The sequence below is a fragment of the Macaca thibetana genome, chromosome 10 (genome assembly GCF_024542745.1).
Source record: "Macaca thibetana thibetana isolate TM-01 chromosome 10, ASM2454274v1, whole genome shotgun sequence".
Classification (NCBI taxonomy): Eukaryota; Metazoa; Chordata; class Mammalia; order Primates; family Cercopithecidae; genus Macaca; species Macaca thibetana.
Window position 1 is genome coordinate 470,965 of NC_065587.1, and position 15,576 is coordinate 486,540.

General features: G+C 60.5%; 1 protein-coding gene across 4 annotated transcripts; it reads left to right on the plus strand.

The window, feature by feature from the left end:
* The first annotated feature begins 1,522 nt into the window (after positions 1-1,522).
* Positions 1,523-15,338, plus strand: DENND6B (DENN domain containing 6B). 4 transcript variants are annotated; one of them, XM_050745764.1, is made up of 20 exons: positions 1,523-1,799; positions 8,626-8,664; positions 8,739-8,781; positions 9,576-9,688; positions 10,235-10,315; positions 10,916-11,021; positions 11,138-11,217; positions 11,304-11,366; positions 11,616-11,671; positions 12,417-12,539; positions 12,622-12,717; positions 12,805-12,899; positions 13,021-13,086; positions 13,603-13,667; positions 13,756-13,845; positions 13,983-14,036; positions 14,362-14,471; positions 14,652-14,790; positions 14,896-14,970; positions 15,052-15,338. In XM_050745764.1, exons 1-20 carry the CDS (start codon positions 1,623-1,625, stop codon positions 15,172-15,174), a joined length of 1,794 nt encoding a protein of 597 aa, XP_050601721.1. In that variant the 5' UTR covers positions 1,523-1,622; the 3' UTR covers positions 15,175-15,338. The 4 variants fall into 4 exon arrangements, 3 of the variants coding, with proteins under 3 accessions (XP_050601721.1, XP_050601723.1, XP_050601722.1); XM_050745766.1 differs by having other exon boundaries at positions 1,557-1,799; positions 14,688-14,790; XM_050745765.1 differs by having other exon boundaries at positions 1,594-1,799; positions 14,374-14,471.
* Positions 15,339-15,576: the final 238 nt, after the last annotated feature.

Genomic DNA, 15,576 nt, shown 5'->3' on the forward strand with positions numbered 1-15,576 from the left:
GCAGTGAGCTGCAATGGGCCACTGCACTCCAGCCTGAGAGAGAGTGAGACCTTTCCTCTAAAAATAAAAATAAAAGCAACACGGTCTGGCCTGGCGCAATGGCTCACGCCTGTAATCCCAGCATTCTGGGAGGCCTGGGGGGCAGATCACCTGAGCTCAGGAGTTCCAGACCAGCCTGGTCAAAATGGTGAAACCCTGTTTCTAAAACTAAAAATACAGAAATTAGCCAGGCATGGTGGTGCACGCCTGTAATTCCAGCTACTTGGGAGGCTGAGGCAGGAGAATCACTTGAACCCAGGAAGCGAAGGTTGCAGTGAGCTGAGACCGTGCCATTGCACTCCAGCCTGGGCAACAAGAGCAAAACTCTGTCTCAAAAAAACAACACGTTCATGTGCTGCTCAACGGTGAAGCTACGTCCTGAGAAATGTGTCATTAGGCGATTTTGTTGTGACAAACTTAGATGGGACAGCCTACCCCACACCTAGGCCAGATAATCCGAACAACACGTGGTAATCTTTTATTTATTTATGTATTTGAGATGGAGTCTCGCTCTGTCGCCCAGGCTGGAATGCAGTGGCACAATTTCGGCTCACTGCAACCTTTGCCTCCGGGGTTGAAGCGATTCTCCTGCTTCAGCCTCCGGAGTAGCTGGGATTACGGCGCCCTCCAGCCACCACACCCGGCTACTTTTTGTATTTTCAGTAGAGACGGGATTTCACCATGTTGGTCAGGCTTGTCTCGAACTCCTGGATTCATGATCCGCCACCCCCGCTCGGCCTCCCAAAGTGGTGGGACGACAGATGTGAGCCCCCGCGTCTGGCCAACACGTGGTAATCTGAAGGGACCACCACAGTATATGCGGCCCGCCTTCCACCGAAACGTCACGAGGCCCACGACTCAAAGGCGTGCTCCATTAAGTTACCGATAGCCCCAAACTCGCCCTTCCACGCCAGGCCTCGAGGTGCTCTGTGGACCACGGCGGGGCCCGTGGCCCTCGCGAGGGAGGGAAGGCGCTCCAGGTTCCAGCGATTCCCCCGGAAAGTGAAACTGCAGAGGCGCCACGTGGACACCGGCGGTCAGACGCGACCCCAGGCCGCACCGGCCCCAGAGGAAACTAGCGGGAGTCCATGGGGCGGGAGCGCGAGTCCGCGGTGGTGGCTGGGCGCTCAGTGAAGACGCCATTCCTCCACGAAAACGCCCGCGACGCCGCTCCGCGGTGGGGCGAGGCGGGCTGGCCGGACCTGCGAAGCCCCACGAGCTCGGCGCTGGCTGCGGCCTTGCTCTGCCTCCCCGGCCTGGCCGCGAGGCTCCCGCAAGCCGGCATCCGCTAGCACCGGGGCCGACCCGACTCTCTCGGGCCTCAGACGGCGTGGGCCGCGGAAAACTCCGGTGCGGCCTCTTCCCCGGAAGTCCCCCAGTGGGCTCCGGCCGCTCTGGCCCGCGCGCGCCCGGCTCGCTGGTGCCCTGGGCGGCGCCCGGCCGCTGGCGCTTCTCCGGCGCTAGGGGGCGCGCGGCCGCGGTGGAGCCGCACTGGGCCGCGGCGGCCGCTCCACTGCTCTGAGACGCGGTCCGGACGCGCACCGCCCCCGCCCGCGTTCCCCCGGCAACCTGCGGCCGCCGCCATGGACGCGCTGTTGGGCACAGGGTCTCGCCGGGCTCGCGGCTGCCTGGGCGCGGCTGGACCCAGGTCTTCAGGCCGCGCGGCGCGGACCCCGGCGGCGCCCTGGGCGCGCTTCTCCGCCTGGCTGGAGTGCGTGTGCGTGGTCACCTTCGACCTGGAGCTGGGCCAGGCGCTGGAGGTGAGCGGGCGCGGGCGGGTGGGCAGGGCTGGGCCGCTCGGGGCCCTCGGCCGCCCCGCACTCTCCCTGGCCTTCGGCCGCCGCCTCCTGGAGGGGCCTCTTCCCCGGGCCTCAAAAGCGCTTCCCAGGCCGAGGAGGGAAGGCCAGCCGCTCGGAGTCGGATGTTGTCTTCACATTGGGATGGAGAATTTTGCATCTCCTGAGTGGCACTCTTTCGATTTTTCTCAGTAAATATCTCACATTTCCCCACTCCATTCCCCACCGGAGTAGTGACACCTTCATCCCCGCAGTGGCTCCCGCCAGAGTCCCGGGCTTACCCTCTGCTCCGCGTCCCATCTCTGGGCATAGGCAAGGCTGACGGCTCCTTCTGCAACAAAAGTCTCGGATCCGTTCTTTTGCTGCCATCACTGATGTCATCCCCGCCCCAGCTGCACCCCAGAGTTTAATCTTTGTTGCTCTCCTGCTTAAAACCCTGCAGCGCCTCCTCGTTCACCTAGAATCGGATCCAGACCCCATAGGCCCTTGTCCCTCTACCTGCGTCTTGTGTTCTTGCTCTTGGGGGTCTGTTCATCGGCTGTGCCCGTGGGCTTTCGATGTGGTCTTCCTACTGCCTGCAGGCCTCCACTCACCTACCCACGCACGCAGCCTCCCTTCCTCCAGGGAGGCCCCGCGGGATGATCTCCTCTGTGTCCTGTATGACACACACGGGAGAGCTGACCAGCACAGGGGAGGCCCACTTGCAGGTGGAGGGAGGCTTTCCCGCACTGGCGGAGGAACCTCCCGAGAGGTAGTGAGCGCTCCATTACTGCAGGTGTCCAAGGTGAGGCCAAATTGTCATCATCAGGAAAGCCAGACAGCGTGTCTCTGTGGTTGGGAGATGCTTTCTAAGGCCCTGCTGAACTCCCAAGAAGCCGTAAGAAGCCTATAATCTTCCAAACAGAAAACAGAAAAGCGCTAACTCTAGCACTCTCTGGAGCGCCTCCCACCACACAACGTCCCCAGCAGGTGCACCGTCTCGAACAGCATCACTGGGTGGGGGCTGAGTACCAAGAACTGTGGTGACCTGTCCAGGGTTGAGAGCCCACTTTCTTAGTTCAATACTGTTGCCCAGATTGTTACCCACAAAATCACAAAAGAAGTTAAGAGGTTCCGGCCGGATGCGGTGGCTCACCCCTGTCATCCCAGCACTCTGTGAGGCCGAGGCGGGCAGATTACCTGAGGTCAGGAGTTCAAGACCAGCCTGGCCAGCATGGTGAAACCCCGTCTCTACTAAAAATACAAAAATTAGCTGGGTGTGAGGATGGGCGCCTGTAATCCCAGCTACTTGGGAGGCAGAGGAAGGAGAATCGCTTGAACCCAGGAAGCGGAGGTTACAGTGAGCCGAGATCGCACCATTGTACTCAAGCCTGGTGACAAGAGTGAGACTTCATCTCAAAAAACAAAAAACAAACAAAAAAAGAAGTTAAGAAGTTCCTGGCCCGGCGCGGTGACTCATACCTGTAATCCCAGCACTTTGAGGGGCTGAGGCAGGCGAATCACAAGGTCAGGAGTTTGAGACCATCCTGGCCAACACAGTGAAACCGCATCTCCACTAAAAATACAAAAATTAGCCGGGCGTGGTGGCAGGCTCCTGTAGTCCCAGCTACTCGGGAGGCTGAGGCAGGAGAATCGCTTGAACCCAGGACGGGGAGGTTGCAGTGAGCTGAGATCACACCACCACACTCCAGTCTGGGTGACAAACTGAGACTCCATCTCAAAAAAAAAAAAGTTGAGAAGTTCCTCTGTTCCTTAAGGCATTCTCGTGTTATTTTCTTTTTTTTTTTATTTTTTTATTTTTTTTTATTTTTTTTTTTTGAGACGGAGTCTTGCTCTGTGCCCCAAGCTGGAGTGCAGTGGCGCGATCTCGGCTCACTGCAAGCTCCGCCCCCCCGGGTTCACGCCATTCTCCTGCCTCAGCCTCCCGAGTAGCTGGGACTACAGGCGCCTGCCACCTCGCCTGGCTAATTTTCTTGTATTTTTAGTAGAGACGGGGTTTCACCGTGTTAGCCAGGATGGTCTCGATCTCCTGACCTCGTGATCCGCCCGTCTCGGCCTCCCAAAGTGCTAGGATTACAGGCTTGAGCCACCGCGCCCGGCCTCTCGTGTTATTTTCTAAACCCCATTTGAAAAGTTACTTCTGAGCTGTTGAAGGTTGTGTGTGCTTGGGATACCCAGCTCGGACTGGGGGCATGGTCAGCTGGCAGAGTGCTGGGGACCCAGGTCCATGTCCGAAGCCTCCATAGCAGTGACATGGACACCTACAGATCACTGGGTCTGTGCAGAAACCTGGCAGTGGATCCACTGGGGCCTGAGCACATGACTCTTGCTTTTCCTCCCTCCTGTGGAAGTCACGGGGAAGATTGAGGTTGTTTTAGTCACTTACAGACTTTTAGGGAGCACCCACTGTGCACTCAGTCACAGCTCAGCCCAGCTAAGCACCGCAAAGTCCCAGGGCTGTGCTTGGTTCTGCGACGTGGAAGGAAGACCCTAGTTGGGATGCATGCAGCTCAGAGGATGGAATGGGCTTAGGTAAATAAGTCTTGGACGCTGAGAAGAGACAGGGGAGGGGGTCCTGTTTCAGGTAACCCCTCTCCCAAAATGGCAACATAAGCAAAAGGCAAAGAGCTGGTGATTCAGTTACTCATTCAGTAAATCACTTTGAAGGCCAAGTGCAGTGGCTCACGCCTGTAATCCCAGAACTTTGGGAGGCCGAGGTGGGCGGATCACCTGCGTTCAGGAGTTTAAGACCAGCCTGACCAACATGGAGAAACCCTGTTTCTACTAAAAATGCAAAATTAGCCGGGCATGTTGGCTCATGCCTGTAATCCCAGCTACTCAGGAAACTGAGGCAGGAGAATCGCTTGAACCCAGGAGACAGAGGTTGCGGTGAGCTGAGATTGCACCATTGCACTCCAGCCTGGGCAACAAGAGCAAACTCCATCTCACAAAAACAAAACAAAACAAAAAACCGTAAATCACATTAAGCAGCTATCACCAGCCCAGCCCCACAATACTGGTGCCCAGCACATGAGAAGACAAGGCTCTAGCCCTCTAGGAGTTCACACTATATGCCAGTGATATGGAGAGTAAGTGGTTCAGGGTCCGTAGTGCTCACAGGATACCCCCGCAACTGTACACATGGGGGCACCGTGGAAATGAGTGCAGTGCAGCCTGCTTGTGAGATGAGGGGTCCAGCTTGAGAGGGGTCAGCAAGGCTGTGGGGTGACAAGGGGTCTGGCTTGAGAGGGGCTGGGCAGGACTGTGGAGTGACTGGAGTGTACAGGTCAGCTTAGGAAAGGGCCTGGCTCCGCCTTCTCAGCTTTTGAAAACTCACCTCTTGGGCCGGGCACAGTGGTTCCTGCCTATAATCCCAGTACTTTCAGAGGCCGAGGTGGGAGGATCACTTGAGGCCAGGTGTTCCAGACTAGCCTAGGAAACATAGTGAGACCCTGTCTCTACCAAAAATAAAAATAAATTAGACAGGTGTGGTGGCGTGCACCTGTAGTTACAGCTACTCAGGAGGCTGAGGCTGTAGGATTGCTTGAGCCCAGGAATTCAAGGCTGTGGTGAGCCATGATCACTGCACTCCAGCCTGGGTTATGAGAACCTGTCTCAAAACAAAATTAAAAGAAAAAAAAAAGGCTAGGCTTTCTGGCTTATGCCTGTAATCCTAGCACTTTGGAAGCCCAAGGTGGGAGGAGCACTTAAGGCCAGGAGTTCTAGACCAGCCTGGTCAATATAGCAAGACCCACATCTCTACAAAAAATACAAAATGAGGCCAGGTGTGGTGGCTCACGCCTGTAATCTTAGCACTTTAGGAGGCTGAGGCAGGGGGATCGTGTGAGCTCAGAAGTTTGAGACCAGCCTGGGCAACATGGTGAAACCCCATCTCTACTAAAAATACAAAAGATTAGCCGGGCATTGTACGCCTGTAATCCCAGCTACTCTGGAGGCTGAATTAGGAGAATCGCTTGAACCCGGGAGGTGGAAGTTGTAGTGAGATGAGATCGTGCCACTGCACTCCAGCCTGGCTGACGGAACTGGAGCGCAGCTCTCAAAAAAAAAAAAAAAAAGAAAAGAAAAAAGAGCCAGGCATGGTAAAAGAGCCAGGCATGGTGGCACACACCTGTCCTCTCAGCTACTCAGGAGGCTGAGGTGGGAGAACTGCTTGAGTCCAGGAGTTGGAGGTTGAGCCTGTCTGTTAAAAAACAAAAAACAAGCCGGGTGCAGTGGCTCACACCTGTAATCCCAGCACTCTGGGAGGCCGAGGCGGGCGGATCACGAGGTCAGGATATCGAGACCATCCTGGCTAACACGGTGAAACCCCGTCTCTACTAAAAATACAAAAAACTAGCCGGGCGAGGTGGCGGCGCCTATAGTCCCAGCTACTCGGGAGGCTGAGGCAGGAGAATGGCGTGAACCCGGGAGGCGGAGCTTGCAGTGAGCTGAGATCCGGCCACTGCACTCCAGCCTGGGTGACAGAGCGAGACTCTGTTTCAAAAAAAAAAAAAAAAAAAAGTCCAACCAAATAGAAAACAGATGGATTCTCATCAGCGCTGCATTCAGCCCACCAGGACAGGACACACTGGCTTCCAGGAGCCATGCTGTACATGAGGGCGAAGATGAGAGACAAGGAGGCTCTCGCACAGGAGAACAGCTTTGACCCCGGGGATCCCGAGGGTGGCCAGGCCATACCTTCAGAACTGCTCCCTGGATGTGCCTTCTCTAAGCCAAGCTCCCACCCGCAGTCTTCCTCAGTGACTGCTCACCAGGAGCAGAGACCGGTGCAGGCTGCCTCAGGTGAAAAGGGCGAGACCCTTGCGGAAGCCCGAGCAGGGCACAGCCTGGCCTGGGAGGCCTGCATGCCCTCAGGATCAGCTCCAGGTGTCCCTTCACCTTGGCATGCCCAACCCCAGGTAGCCTGACCCCTGGCTCAGTACTCAGCTTCAGGCTGTAACTGGGCCCCAGGGCTACTCCCAAAGATGATGAGCCTGAGAATGTGGGTTTCCCTGGTCAGACATGCTGAGGGCCCCCGGGCATGGGCACGGAGCTCAGAGGCCACAAGCCCCCGTGACCAGCAGACCAGGTACAGAGTCCTGACCTGAGGCAGAGGGTACCTGCCTTTCCTCAGCCCTCCTCAGTGCGGACACATGAAGGCTCAGACTGAGTGGCCCTATATCCCCAGCCCTTCACGGAGCTATCCTGAGGCGCCCCTGTGGGTCCAGCCTACTCCCAGCTTCCTCCTTCGTCTTCCTCCTGACCATTCCTTGGTGCCTGTTTAGCTCCCCTCCACCCACCTGTCCTAGTAGACCTCAGAGACCTCATCACATATGCCACAAACACTGTATTTGGGGAGGGTCTGTTCTGTGCCAGGTGTTGGGAGGCAGAAGTAACCAGGACAGGGTCCCTGCCTTAAAGAGATTTGCTCTGCGTTGGAAGAGACAAAGCAGGACCGACCACAGTAGCAAGCCCAGAGCAAACAAAAGCAGAGCTATTTTCACAGAGCAAGCGGGGCACAGTGGCTCACGCCTGTACTCCCAGCACTTCAGGAGGCTCAGGTGGGAGGATTGCTTGAGCCTAGAAGTTCAAGGCTGCAGTGAGCTGTGATTGCGCCGCTGCGCTCCAGCCTGGGTGACGGAGCGAGACCCCGTCTCTCAAAAAAAAATGGCAGATGCTTTCATCCAGGGCCTGGCTCCTCACTGTTTGGGGGCTCAGGGCACATCTTGGAAGAAGCCTTATTATAGCCTAAATTCAACTCAGTGGAGAAGTTGGGCAGATGGGATGAGGAGGGGACAGTGTACAGAGGCCCTCCCAGCAGGCTTCAGACAGCCCAGGAGACACTGCAGGGTCCACTGGGAATGGGGGCCCTGGGAGGTCCCTAGACGGAAAGTGGTCCACGTGTGCATGGACCTGCTGGGCTGGGCTCCCAGGGTCACCTGCCCCACCTGCTGCCTCTGTCAGTGCACACCTGTCTTCCAGGTCATTCAGCGCCTGCTTAGTGTCATGCTCTCCCCCACTGTCCACTCCTGGGGGTGCAGGGCTTGTCTGGCTGGGCACTCACTGGGCACTGCAGGTGGGGCACAGGCCCTGGCAGGGGGAGGCTGGGTGAAGACTACTGAGCACAATGGGGAGAGGGCCTGACGGCAGGCTGCCATCATGGAGCAGGGGTGCTTCCGGGCCTGCATCTGAGCAAAAGCTCGGGGAGCAGCATGTCCGGGGCCCTCTGGTTTGGCAGGTGGTGATGGAGATGGAGGACCAGCCAGGTAGGGCCCTGTGACCGTCCCGGGTGAGGGGCCTCTGGATCCCTGAGCACTACCCTTCTGATGTCTGATGCTGTGAACTGATGTCTGGGTGTGTAGGGGCAGGGGGGCCCAACTACAGTCTGGGCAAGAGGTGGTTGGGTGGCTGTGAGGACCAGGGGTGTGAGAAAGGGGTCAGGAAGCCCACCCCGTTGTGCTGGCCTCTTACTGAGAGGGACCTGGGGAGGTGAGAGTAGAGAAGCCTCCGGCTGGCAGGGGAGTTAGTTGCCTGGGGCCTGGTGCCTGGAGGTCAGAGAGAGGAGCGGGTCAGCAAGGAGCTGGGCACAGTAGCCAGAGAAGATGGTGTGGGGAGGACGCAGCATGCTGTTGGAGCAGGGAGCCGGGGGCGAGCCAGCACCATGGCACTGACCTGTGCCCCAGAGACAGATGCTGCAGCTGCTGGGGCGGTCCCAGTCCAGCGGATGCCATCAAGGGGTGTTGCCTCCTTGGGCAGATGGCGTCACCAGGCGCTCTGTCTTCCTCTGCAGCTGGTGTATCCAAATGACTTCCGGCTCACAGACAAGGAGGTGAGTCCTGGCCCTCTTGGGAATGGATGGGACCCAGGAGTGGGTCGGCCCTCACCGGGTTTTGTATGTTTCAGAAAAGCAGCATCTGCTACCTGTCTTTTCCCGACTCACACTCAGGTAGGTGACCCCATCTTTACTGGGGCTGGACATGAAGCCAGCTGGGCGTCCCTGTAGCCCAGGCCAGGGGCATCACGGCTGCCTAGGCTGCCCATGTGCAGAGTGCCACAGGGGGTGGGCAGCACCAGCCCCATGCCCACTCAGTGGAGGCACCCAGATCTCCGCGTTGCAGCAGGTCAGGCAGGTCCCCAGATGCACGTGGAAAGGGTGTCTCTCTGCAGAGACCAACAGTCTCCTACACCCCACACAGTGGCCAAAGGGGCTGGGCCTCCCTCTCGCTCCTGCCCTGGGGCATAGACATCTGGGTAACCATTTTCTAGTGCCTGGTTTCTGTCTCAAGCATGTTGAGCCAATCTCCCAGATAGGCTGAAGGTGCATTTCTGTGCGAACATATACTAAGGCCTGTAGGTGCAGGGTGTGCAGGAGTCAGAATAGGAGCCCACTGGGAAACACAGGCCCCTTCAGCTGGGCATTCTTTCTGAGGCTTTTTTTTTTTATTTTTGAGATGGAGTCTGACTCTGTCACCCAGACTAGAGTGCAGTGGCGCAGTCTCAGCTCACTGCAACCTGCACCTCCCGTGTTCAAGTGATTCTCCCGCCTCAGCCTCCCAAGTAGCTGGAATTACAGGCGTGTGCCACCATGCCTGGCTACTTCTTGTCTTTTTAGTAGAGACAGGGTTTCACTGTGTTGGCCAGGCTGGTTTCTGGCTAACAGCAGAGGCCAGGCTCGCAGGGCCCTTGCTCCCCGGTCCCCAGCTCCCGGCCCTGACGTGTGGTGGGCTGCCCCCTTCTCAGGCTGCCTTGGAGACACTCAGTTCAGCTTCCGCATGCGCCAGTGTGGAGGGCAGAGGAGCCCCTGGCATGCCGACGATAGGCACTACAACAGCAGGGCCCCCGTGGCACTGCAGGTGAGCACTGGGCTGCGTCTCTGGCCTGCTTCTCTTCCCCTGCTCCCCACGGGTCCTGCCAGGGTCAGGCTGGTGGGAGAAGCCCCTTCGGAGTGCCTGGGCACTGTGTGGCAGGAGAGGAGCTGGCCATGCCCCGCTGACCCTGCAGTCCCAGGCACCAGTCCCAACTGAGGATGGGCCAGCTCTTCCGGGGTCTCCCCAGGGTCCCTGGGGCTTTCCCTTGGCACCACACATCCGTGACTGGGCATCTGCATAGTTGAACAGGGGCCCACGTGAACCTCCCAGGGCCCCCAGCACCCTGAACCCCTCTCCCCTACACCAGCAGACTCCCTGCTGTATCAGCAGGGCTGTTACCCACCTTCTGAGCCCAGGACCTCCTGGCCTCCGCCTTGGTGGCCAGAGGGCAGGGACAGAAGCTCCAGGAGCCTTCTGGTTCTGCAGGCTCCCATCTGCTGCCGTCCCTGCATGCTTCTTGCCACTCCCAGCCCTGGGGCTGGCCAGGTGGTCTGGGTGGGGCATGGCCTGGCTAACCCTTGCTCCTTCCAGAGGGAGCCGGCGCACTACTTTGGCTACGTGTACTTCAGACAGGTGAAGGACCGCTCTGTGAAGAGGGGCTACTTCCAGAAGGTGCGCTGCCTGGTCACTCTGGGCTGGCGCCTCAGAGAGGCAAGAGCTGGCAGGCAGCAGGAGGGACTGTGGGGCGGGCAAGGGGTCCTGAGCCTCCAGCAGTGCCCACCCCTCCTGCAGCCCCACCTGGGCTGTGTCCAGCTCTCCTTGCAGCCCCCTCTGCCCTGTCCTTGCCTGGCGTGGCACCCGAGGCCCTTATGTCCCGGTCCAGGACATTTCTGCCCCTCACTGATGGCTGGAGGGTCATGTCAGGGTCAGGACAACCCAGCCTGGAAGCCATAGGCCAAGAGAAAAGCTGCTCAGCCCCTGGGGAGATCATTCCAGAAACTCTGGCCACCATGCGTTTCCCTCCGAAGGCCCTAGGGTCCAGCTGCCCCGGCCACCACCCAGGGAGTTCAGGGTTGGGTTTTCTCCTGTCTGATAATTCTGGGGTCTGAGTCAGGCCGTTCCCGGGGCAGCTGTCTTGCGGAGCTGGTGGGACATGCTACCCTGGGCCAGCTCCAGGTGAGCGTGGCTTCAGGGGTCCCTGTGGGCTCCTGAGTGGCTGGGGTGAGTGAGGCCTGGAGCTGGGGGCCTCTAACTGGCCCCATGGCCCCGCAGTCTTTGGTGCTGGTGTCCCGCCTGCCCTTTGTCCGGCTATTCCAGGCGCTGCTAAGCCTCATTGCCCCTGAGTACTTTGACAAGCTGGCGCCCTGCCTGGAAGCAGGTGAGTGGCCATCAGGTATGGCCATCGCGGTCTCATCATCCCAGCTGTGGCCCCTGGTGGGCCTGACAGCAGCTTCTCCTTGGGGAGGGTCCTGACGCCGGCTACTGCATCCGCAGTGTGCAGTGAGATCGACCAGTGGCCGGCGCCTGCACCTGGGCAGACCCTGAACCTACCTGTCATGGGCGTTGTTGTCCAGGTGAGAGTCAGCTGGCTGGGGAGCAGGCTCTGCAGGTGTGTGGGGAGGCCTTACTCCCTCTGGCAGCTGCTCCCTCCTTCTCCCAGGTGCGCATCCCATCCAGGGTGGACAAGTCCGAGTCCAGTCCTCCGAAGCAGTGTGATCAAGAGGTGGGAGCTGAGGTGGAGGCGGAGCTGAGAGGGCTTCACCCGATTGAGTCCTGCTCCTGGGCTGGGTGGTCCCACACCTGCCTCCCTGGTCCACCCTGCGGGGTGGTCAAACCCAGGCAAAGCCACAGCCTGTGCCTTGGTGTAGGGCTGGGCGCTCTCCACCCTCCCCTGCGCTGTGAGGCAGGGGCTGCTTGGGGCCCAAGGGGTGCCAGCCCCCCTTGGCCCTGACCTACACTCCCCTCCTCTCAGAACCTGCTGCCAGCCCCAATGGTTCTTGCTAGCGTCCACGAGCTGGACCTGTTCAGGTGAGTCCCCTAGGGTTCTGCATGCTGCTTTGGGGGAGCTCACTCTGTGCACGTGCAGGTACGTGTGTGCGTGTGTGTGTGAGTGCGTGTGTGCACGTGTGTGTGTGTATGGCCAGCGCCATGTGGGGACTGCCCAAGGGAGGCAGCGCTCATCCTGAGTAACCCTTGGGACAGTTCTGGAAGGAAGAAGGGAGAACTGTGTAGAAGAGGAAGCACGTGCCACGTGGCTGCAGCCAGCGGAGATGGGCACGGTGGGCAGGAGGTCCTGAAAGGCAGTGTCAGGAGAGGCTGTTAGGAGAGGATGCCTGAGTCTGCCTTCACTGCCTCTGGGCGAGTCTGCAAGGGAGGCTGGGCTTTGAGACCATCCTGCTCTGTGGAGGGCCCAACAGGAGCCAGGGCTGCACTTGGGATGGGCACAGGGAGACCAGAGGGGTCCGGGCGGGTACCCCCCATCCCAGGTCAGCAGCCCCTGCCCCGGCCCTGGGGCCACTTTAGGACAGCTGGTCCCTCATAGGTGGGTCCAGGTTGAGTCCCCTATTCCCAGGCCCAGGCCCAGCACAGGTGGACTGTCGGAGCTCGGGGTGGCCATGATAACCCGAGACACTCACATCTTCAGACAGATCTGTCTTCATCTGGCGCAGCGTGCCGTGTTCACCGGCGCCTGGGTGAACACGTGGGAGAGCAGGGCCAGGGCCAGGAGTCTCAGCCCCTTCCTGACCTCCCTGACCTTCCTGCCCGGCCCCAGGTGCTTCCGGCCCGTGCTGACTCACGTGCAGACACTGTGGGAGCTTGTGCTCCTTGGGGAGCCCCTGCTGGTCCTGGCACCCTCGCCCGATGTGTCCTCAGAGATGGTGCTGGCCTTGACCAGGTACCACCTTGGCTCGGTCCTGGCTGGGGTCACTGGACCATCGCGGCTGTGCCTCACCTGCTTCCTGTACTCCTGCCCACAGCTGCCTGCAGCCCCTCAGGTTCTGCTGCGACTTCCGTCCCTACTTCACCATCCATGACAGCGAGTTCAAGGAGTTCACCACACGCACGCAGGCCCCGTAAGTGCCGCCTCCGCCCCACCTCTCTCGTCCTTGCTGCACCTCCCTGGACCTCTGTCTCTGCCTCTTCTCTCTCTCTCTGTCTAGACCAAACGTGGTCCTGGGAGTCACAAACCCTTTCTTTATCAAAACACTCCAGCACTGGCCCCACATCCTCCGAGTCGGGGAGCCCAAGATGTCAGGTTAGGCTCCCGGGGAGGTGCAGGGGGTGATGCTCAGAAGCCTCATTGAGTGTGGGGCTGCCTCAGAGCCCATGGCCAGAGCTGCGGGCACTGAGGCCTGGCCACCGGGCATGTCTCGTAGGAGACCTTCCTAAGCAAGTCAAGCTGAAAAAGCCTTCAAGGTTGAAGACCCTGGACACTAAGCCAGGTCTGTGTTCCCCTCGACCTGGAGCCCCTCCACGGTGGAGGGGCCTGTCTTGTACCTGGTGGGTCTCCCGGGTGGGGCAGCCCGGCCCCCCGACCCCTGTTCCTCTCCCAGGACTCAGCAGCAGAGCCCAGACCCCTCAGCCCGGCCCCCCGACCCCTGCTCCTCTCCCAGGACTCAGCAGCAGAGCCCAGACCCCTCAGCCCGGCCCCCGACCCCTGCTCCTCTTCCAGGACTCAGCAGCAGAGCCCAGACCCCTCAGCCCGGCCCCCCGACCCCTGCTCCTCTCCCAGGACTCAGCAGCAGAGCTCGGACCCTCGGACCCTCGGGGAGGGGGCGCCTTCTTGTCTTCTTCAGTGGGTCCCTGTGTCTGGGGTGGGGTGGGTGAGATTTTCAGGTGCAGCCAAGGGCATGGGGCTGCAGGCAGATGAGATCCCCACCCAGGCTCCTCTGTGGGGCTGCAGGAGTGTGGGAGGGGGGCCCTTGAAGGGCGGGGCGCCAGCTGTGCCCTCCCGCCAGGCCTCTACACCGCGTACACAGCCCACCTCCACCGCGACAAGGCGCTGCTTAAACGGCTGCTCAAGGTATGGGCTGTGGCGGGAGGGGGCTGGGGATGCAGGGAGTCTGGGGTGGTGTGAGGTGCAGCAAGGGCCTGGCCCCCCTTCCCTGCAGGGCGTGCAGAAGAAGCGGCCATCAGATGTGCAGAGCGCCCTGCTGCGGCGGCACCTCCTGGAGCTCACCCAGAGCTTCATCATCCCTCTGGTGAGGCACGGGGCTGTGGGGGAAGGGGCTGGAGGGGAACGGAGCTGGGGGAGATGGGACGGGGGAGGACGGGACTCGGGGGCACGGGGCTGGGGGGAATGGGTCCCCAGGCTCACTCCCCTCCCTTCCCCACCCAGGAGCACTACATGGCCAGCCTCATGCCCCTGCAGAAGAGCATCACGCCCTGGAAGGTGGGGGTCCTGTGGGGTCCATGGAGGGCGGGTTCCCTTCCTCACCCGGAGAAGGGAAGGTCTGGAGCAGGAGGCCATGGCTGTGTAGGAGACACAGGGCTCAAGGCCATCATGTTGTGAAACTGAGGGCCACAGGGCAGGTGGCTGGCGGGACCCTTGGAGGGGCTTAGGGTCTGCGCCCTGGGAAGGGCTATCCTGGGATCTGTGCCAGGCAGGGTGGGGGCTGGGGGTATTCAGAAGTGGTGAGGAGCGTGTCTGGGCAGCGTACCGGGTGCAGGCCTGTGAGGCCGAGTTCCCACATGCTGGCTCACCCACCCCCAATCAGACTCCCCCCCAGATCCGGCCCTTCAGCCAGGATGACTTCCTGCGTAGCCTGGAGCATGCCGGGCCCCAGCTCACCTGCATCCTCAAGGGCGACTGGCTGGGTCTCTACAGGTGGGTGGACTGCGGGTGCAGCCTCAGCCTTCCTTGGTCCCCAGGGTCAGCCCCGCGGCCCTGCCTGTCCGTCCCCAGGGTCAGCCCCGCGGCCCTGCCTGTCCGTCCCCAGGGTCAGCCCCGCGGCCCTGCCTGTCCGTCCCCAGGGTCAGCCCCGTGGCCCTGCCTGTCCGTCCCCAGGGTCAGCCCCGGGGCCCTGCCTGTCAATCCCCACAGGCGGTTTTTCAAGTCCCCCCATTTTGACGGCTGGTACCGGCAACGGCACAAGGAGATGGCCCTGAAGCTGGAGGCCCTGCACCTGGAGGCTATTTGTGAGGCGGTGAGGGAGGCTGGGGGTTGGGGAGGGCCAGAACGTGGTGGGGGTGGGCACAGGCCCAGGGCAGTGGGGGGCCTTGCTGACAGCAGACCCCATCTTACCCTGCAGAACATCGAGACCTGGATGAAAGACAAGTCTGAGGTGGAGGTCGTGGACCTGGTCCTGAAACTTCGTGAGAAGCTGGTAAGATGCCTCCCAGCCTTGTCCCAGCACCACTAGCCTGGCACGGAGCTGCGCCTGCCCTGACCACAGCTGCCCCTGCAGGTGCGGGCTCAGGGCCACCAGCTCCCTGTGAAGGAGGCAACGCTGCAGCGGGCCCAGCTGTACATCGAGACGGTCATCGGCTCCCTGCCCAAAGACCTGCAGGCCGTCCTGTGCCCTCCCTAGGACAGAGCCAAGGGCCACGGTCCCAGGGCCCTAGGTCTGCCTGAGCCTCCTGCTCCCCAGTGGCGGCGGCACTGGGCCAAGCACACGCTCCCCTTCCTTGGCCCCCCGCCCAGACTGCAGGCTCCTCCATTGTCTCAGCAGTAAAGGCGACATTTGGAACCACAGCATGGCCCTGACCGTAGGGATTCCGTGCAGGCGGAGCCTTGCCTCCTCCTGGGCCCCACCTGGCCTCCACAGACCTTAGGCTGGGACTGGGGCGGGGACAGGCTGGGAGCCCTCGCTGATGTGGGTGCGTCTACCGTCTGCCCCTCCCGGTGCCCATCTGTTGGCCCCCAAGCCCCCTGCACTGTGTGTGGTGGTTCCTTCAGCCCAACAGGCTGCCCAGGACAGGAGGGACCCTCT

What these genes read in the sequence shown, in the direction of transcription:
- DENND6B (XM_050745764.1), top strand. Translation starts at nt 1,623, where the DNA reads ATGGACGCGCTGTTGGGCACAGGGTCTCGCCGGGCTCGCGGCTGCCTG. An exon ending in GGCGCCCTGCCTGGAAGCAG is followed by an intron (nt 11,022 to 11,137) that starts GTGAGTGGCCAT and finishes CTGCATCCGCAG; the next exon opens with TGTGCAGTGAGATCGACCAG. An exon ending in TGGAGGCTATTTGTGAGGCG is followed by an intron (nt 14,791 to 14,895) that starts GTGAGGGAGGCT and finishes CTTACCCTGCAG; the next exon opens with AACATCGAGACCTGGATGAA.